At 44.0% G+C, this 6054-nt stretch overlaps 1 protein-coding gene across 7 annotated transcripts in view; it reads left to right on the forward strand.

The window, feature by feature from the left end:
- The window catches only part of DNM1 (dynamin 1), a 66947-nt gene extending 63336 nt beyond the window's left edge, over positions 1-3611 (forward strand). For 3 of the 7 annotated variants that reach the window (XM_086763702.1, XM_086763707.1, XM_086763701.1), the window contains one exon: positions 1565-3611. In XM_086763702.1, the coding sequence (XP_086619828.1) occupies positions 1565-1637 (73 nt within the window). In that variant the 3' untranslated portion in view covers positions 1638-3611. The remainder of the gene's footprint in view (positions 1-1564) is intronic. The other 4 variants (XM_086763704.1, XM_086763708.1, XM_086763705.1 and 1 more) reach the window with 2 other exon arrangements.
- The last annotated feature ends 2443 nt before the right edge of the window (positions 3612-6054 follow it).

Below are 6054 nucleotides of genomic sequence, written 5' to 3' on the forward strand. Positions count from 1 at the left end.
GCTGCAATTTCTGGGTTAGCTCAATCCCATTGTTGTTTGCTGTACAGAAGCAGTAACTTGATTGGCATGCTGACAACGGGATCTTGCAGTCCCCATTGACATTTTTAGTCAAGGAAATAACATTTGGAAATGTTTTAGTGTCTGAAGCTTTTTTATATATCATTTCCCAAGACAAGGAACAAGCAGTTGTAATTGTTTTGAGATCTGGGGCTTAATAGATATGGAGCAATAAATTCTGCTGAGGTCTAATAAGCAGGACTGTAGAGCTGCCCTGGCTCATTTGCTCAGATGAGGGAGCTTGCCTTAATTTACAGGAGCATAGCTCCTCTGATACCGGCATGATTACAGACTTGCAGTCAGTGCAAAACAGACTTCCGTGCCTCAGATGACTGTACTGGTGCAAATATCCTGCTCTGCCACTCTTCCCTTCCTTCAGCCCCTGTGTTAAGGGAAGGCCTTCATTTCCAGCAGTCAGTTGATTCTCTAATCTAAATTAAAGCTTGTTCAGGCATTAATTCTGTGACACCTGATTCTGCATGATCAGTGCGAGTACTTCCTCCCTGCTTAGTCTACATCCAGTTGGGTTTGCTCTTTGCATTTCAGGCAGTTTGGACTGTAAACTACTCTGGCTTGGTGCTGAACAATTTTAATTACAATGGTACATGATCATTTTGATCCTTAGGTTGTGGACACTGCAGGGAGCATGCTTTAAAGGAAAAACATAGATTGGACTCGCTGATTTACAGAACACTTTATTTTTAGACTTTTTAAAGCCTGTAGTCTGAGTCTGAAGTGGTCTTTCAAGTAATGAGTTGAGAGAGACAGCAGAGGAGTTGTCTTGTATTTTCTGGGGTTTTGTTTTTCCCCAGCCCCTTACAGGAAGGAGATCCTAGAACACTTAATCCGTGTAGAGTGTAAAGACTTAACTTGCTGCCAACTTAGCGAGCTAAAGTACCAGCAAAAGAACAGAATGGAGTAGCAATGGCCAAAGTTCCTTTTATTGAAGTAGGAGCTGCATTTGCTGAGCACCAGCACTAGAGAACTGAAAGCAGCGAGCTTGCCTGCGGTATCAAACACCAGTATTCTGTATTGGAATAGGGAATCTCAGGCCTGCAGTAGCCTCAAGGGCAGGGGCAGAAGGTGCTCCTCCAAACTAGCCAAGAAGCTCTGACAGCAGCGCGTCTCAGAGGACCCCATCCATGCTGTGTGACTGTCATGTGCTTGATACAGGAGCTCACTGTTGTCCATGCTTCTCAACTCTCATTCCAGAGCCAGTGCACTCGCTGGCAAATAAGTCTCTGCGCTTCTAAATTTCAGAGGGAGAGCAAAACTGGCTGTCCAGCAGATTGCTTTACTGGTGATCCATGCTGTGCAGAAAGGCCAGTGCAAGGCCTGATAGAAACCTGTGTGTGTCCTTTGTGGAGCTGCACTCTGGCAGCTTGTGCCTCAAGTTTTATTCTCTTGCTGGCTCAGGCGAGGTGGAGAAGCATGTGTGATTGTGACTGCGATTGCTGTGCTAACCACGGTGTGTGTTCTCTTGTTTTTGTTTTCTGCTTTTTCACAGCAGAAGGGGCCCCGCCTCACCTACTCGACCTACCATAATCCGACCGGCTGAACCGTCCCTCTTAGATTTATAACTCGAGGCTGTAGACAGCTGGCGACGAATGCCGTGCTGGCGGCTTCCCCATCCCACCCTCCTTTCCGCAGCCACAGTCACTCCTCTCATCCATCCCACATCTCTGCCTCCCACCACCCCCTCCTGGTGTGTCGTAAAACACTAGCCTAGTGATCGAGCTCTTCGTCTTCACTCGTGCGTCCTGTATTGCTTTGTGAGCGTAGAGTAGCCTTCATTCAGTGGCATGGATCCCTGAAGTACGCAGGCTCCTTGGAGAGATCAGCCGCAGGGACATCCTTAAGTCCAAGTGGTGCCTGTCCGTCCAGTAATGTCATCTGCCTGGTCTAGCCTGGAAAAGTGTCCTGCCTGCACCAGTTAGCCGTAGCACCTAGGACTGACATGTAGCTATTTTCTTTTCTTGTAGTTAAGACAAAAGTGTGACTTAGAGGAAAAATACTGTCAAAACATGTGACGCCATTAGGAACAGATTAAGTGTCCTGTGTATTAGTTCGACTTCGAAGGTGCAAAAATTCATGTTGGGAACAGTGCAATCAACCTTATATCAATGTGAGGCAGGGAGATCAAGGAAGGGGGGAACTCGATGGATCAGCACAGTCCTGCTAGAGTGAAGTCTGAGATAGCGCACACACCTCAGCGTGCAGGGCGCACACGGACCTGCGCGCACTCAGCTCCCGAAAGAGCTGGGGAAATCCTGCTGGTGACGCGCTGGCTTCTGCCAGGCGTTGTCTTGTGTCATGACTTTTGGCTGACTTTCCTGAACCCAGCAGGGAGAGGGGGATAGAGACGCTGCTCCTCCCTTGCAAATGGACAACCAAATGTTTTCAGGGAGTTTGCTGTGTGATGTTTTGTTGAAAATACTTCTGCTTTGAATAAGCACACCTTTCAGTGTTTTTTGGGTACTGTGGTGACTTCTGTAGCCTTTCCTTCTTGCATGTGGATGGTACGTGTTTGGGGAAACTTGTAACCATTGTTGATCACAACTCATCTTCTTAAGGGTTTGGTTTTTACTTTTCATGCTACATGTATTAAAAACAACAAAAAAAAGACTTGAAAATTAAAAATATCTCAACACTGTACATCTCGGATGTCATGTCTCTGCCAGAGCTAAATGAGCCACCTGCGTTGCAGGCTTTCAACCAGGCCTCATTCAGATCTAAGTTATCTTATTTCAGTGCTATTGCTCTTAATTTCTGTTGTGGATCCTCTGTTGTTCTGATGACAGTTCCTTTCTGTATTTTAACTATTGTTTTACTACTTCTCCTCCTCTTCCTTCCCTTTCCCTTTTTTCTTTGTTTTTCTTGTCTTTAAACTCCAGCCGGCCGGGTAAGGCCAGTCCCTCCCGCCCGGAGAGCCCAAAACCGCCATTTGACATGTAGGCCTGCTCCCTCTGAGACTCTTTGCCTGCCTCTTAGCTGTTCTGTCCTGGAATGGTCTGACTCGAATCTCACACATGGCTTGTTTTGTTTGTATTTTGTGACACACACATATCAGATGTGATTGTAGTGAAACTGGATTTTTTTTTTTTTCCTTCCCAGCTGCTTAAAGGAGTTAAACAAGTATACTCTAGTAATGAAAACCATATCTTTACTGTTATAAATATCTATAAATATATATATATAAGATGAAAAATCTATATATGTCCAGGTGTTTAAAGCCATTTGTGCTTCCATGTGGATTTTAGGAAATAAGTAGGGAAAGAATATCTATATACATATATATATATATACACACACACACATCCAAAAAGGTAACAAAATCCCGATGTTGAGTTTTTGAGCTGATTGTTAAATTCTCTGCTGTGTGCAGTTGGGTTATTGTATTACCCCAGACTTGTGGGTGAACCGTCTCAGTGCTGGTAGTAGCTGTGATGCAGTTTGTGATCTACCTGTCACTCTTGTTTATTGGATGAAATAAACTATCATTTCTGTATAATGAAGGTCTCCATGACTAGAATAAAACCATCTCTCTTTCTCTTGCTCTTTCTCTGGGTGATTTTCAAACTGTGTTTAATCATAACCTAATTTTTTCATCCCATAGAGCTTAAAAAGCTATACATGCAAGCAGGTGCTATCACTGATAGGGAAGGTGGAACAGATCTGCATGAGCAGTGGTGTCCAGGAGCTGCAGTAGAGTGAAACAGCTTGTCAGACGTGGAAGTTAACTCCCCTTCTCATTGTAAAGGAAGATGCATGGAGGTGCTTCAGTGACTGGACATACAGAAGGTGGGAGCTTTGCACACAAAACTGCTTGGTTCTTAAAAAGGTATTTTTGCCTAGGCTGTTTGTGGAACATGGCAAGTGAGCGTTGAGTTGTAGTTTCTATGTCAAGCGGTGTCTTTTGGGCCCATATCTGAAGTGCAGTCTAACCACAGTCTGACACACATGGCAGCTCCTACTGGAAAGCTGCTTGTAGGCTGAAGCATAAACTGGGTTAAACCTGTTCCTACTGTCTCCGTACCAAAACAGTGAGTGCCATGGGTCTTGGATGATGGTCGCTGCTTCTCACAGTGACAACCATGTTTCTCCCCGATTCCTGAACTTTGCAGTCATTGGGATAACAGTGCTCAGGATTCCTTCAGCCCCTGTGTAACGGGGCTCCAGCAGTACTCCTGCAGGAAGAGATCAGCATTGGGGTTGCTGACTTAAACCACACTGATGCCTGATTTAGCCCTGATTTCTCCTGGATACAGCTGGCTGTGGTACATGTGGAATCTCCCTAGTAAGACTTTAATAAGCTAAAAATCTCCTTGAAGACTTTATTCATAGTAGATACCGCTGCGGGCTGAGTGAATAGACTAGATCTCTAGTGATTCCTTCCTACGTATGTTCTAGCTCTGTCTTGCATGTTTTTATGGGTTGTAACTTCTGTTTCTGTCCAGCTGAGGCAATAACCATTGTTTGCCCTATGCTGTCACATTTTTTTTTTTTTTCCCCCTCACTGGAACTGTTCCACCTATCCCTGGTGTTATATATAGGGTTGTTCTTAAAGAATGTTACTTTTTTTTTTTTTTAAAGCAAAACTATTGATTTATTCAAGTAAATACTAGAGCCTTATTTTGCAAAACTATAAACCCCTGATCTACTGGTTATCAAAGGTGAAGTGCATTTTGATGAGAATACCCTGCCCAGGCAAGATAAACCGCACAAAGTGCCCTCTCTCCAGCATAAGCTGTTTCTTGTTGTTTCGTGCTTATGGCCTTTAAGAAGCATTTTTCTGTTTTTCCTCAAATCAGAGGTGCAGAAGCAGTTCAGTTGCTCCAATTTAAAGCTCTTGTGTGTCAACTGAAGAGTTCACTTGCTCCAAGTAAAGGTGGGGTTGGGGAAACACTCGTAAAGGGAACAGGGTAAAAAATTAATCTGAACCTAGGGCAATGCTAGCCCAGAGAAACACCTGAGGCTTGTCAGCACTCTGCCTACAGGAAAACATTCATGAAGGCTAAGTCAAAGTGGCATCAGAGCCAGGGCAGGTGTTTAGAAGGTGGGCCAGCTTTTTTTAATAAAGAATTCATTCTTCTCTTCTGGCCAAATTTCAAGGTGATCTGAACAGCAGAAATACAGCTTGTTGGTGCCCATCTGAATAAGTTTATTCAGAAAGCAAATTTATAACAGGATTAAGTCACTCCTGCAACAGACTGTAGACCACCTTCACAGTATGAGAGTAGAACACCCAATATTTATTTATTCCTTTTATAATAATGCTCTGCATTAAATCAGTTGTGCCCTTGTTAGTTATGATACAGATTTATTAATAGCCTGAGCAGGCATAAACACTGCAAGGCTTAGTCTCTCCTGGAGGAATATACAGCATTTTACACAGATACACTATGTACACAAACCCATGCAGCAGGAGCTTGGGAGCTCACGTCCTTTGTGCTGTGCCAGTAATATGAAAGGAGTTAAAAAAACAGCTTCCCTCTTCCCCTGGTGGGTTCACAGAAACGCACTAATTGTTCTGTGTATGCTTTTTTTCCATTGTATATGGAAAAATCAAAATGACCCATTAAAAAAAAAAAACACAAACACTTAATTTTCCTTCTGGCATTAGAAGAAAAAGGGATATTATATTCCCATGCTTGCATTGCTCCTCTTATCTTGACAAGTTGACAGGGAGGTGGTGTCTGCTTCTTGAGGCACTGGTCCAGGCTCCTGTGCTTAGATCACACAACTGTGGTGACCAGGTCCCTTAAACCTCCCCTGCAGTTTTCCTTAAACTCCATTGCTGAAACTAACAATCCCAAGAACAGGCAGTCCTTGCCTGAAAGGCAAACTTAGTTGCAGGATATCCACATGCAGTTCACTTCACCACTTGCTTTGCTGCCGCTTCAGGGGATGCTCTCTTCCCATCGTGTTTTGTTTTCTCCTTAGAATTAAGTCTACAGCTCCGTGGCAGTGCCAGGTGCTGCCTCTATTGCTGATGTG

This window comes from Chlamydotis macqueenii, chromosome 20, assembly GCF_036417535.1.
Source record: "Chlamydotis macqueenii isolate bChlMac1 chromosome 20, bChlMac1.mat, whole genome shotgun sequence".
Lineage (NCBI taxonomy): Eukaryota > Metazoa > Chordata > Aves > Otidiformes > Otididae > Chlamydotis > Chlamydotis macqueenii.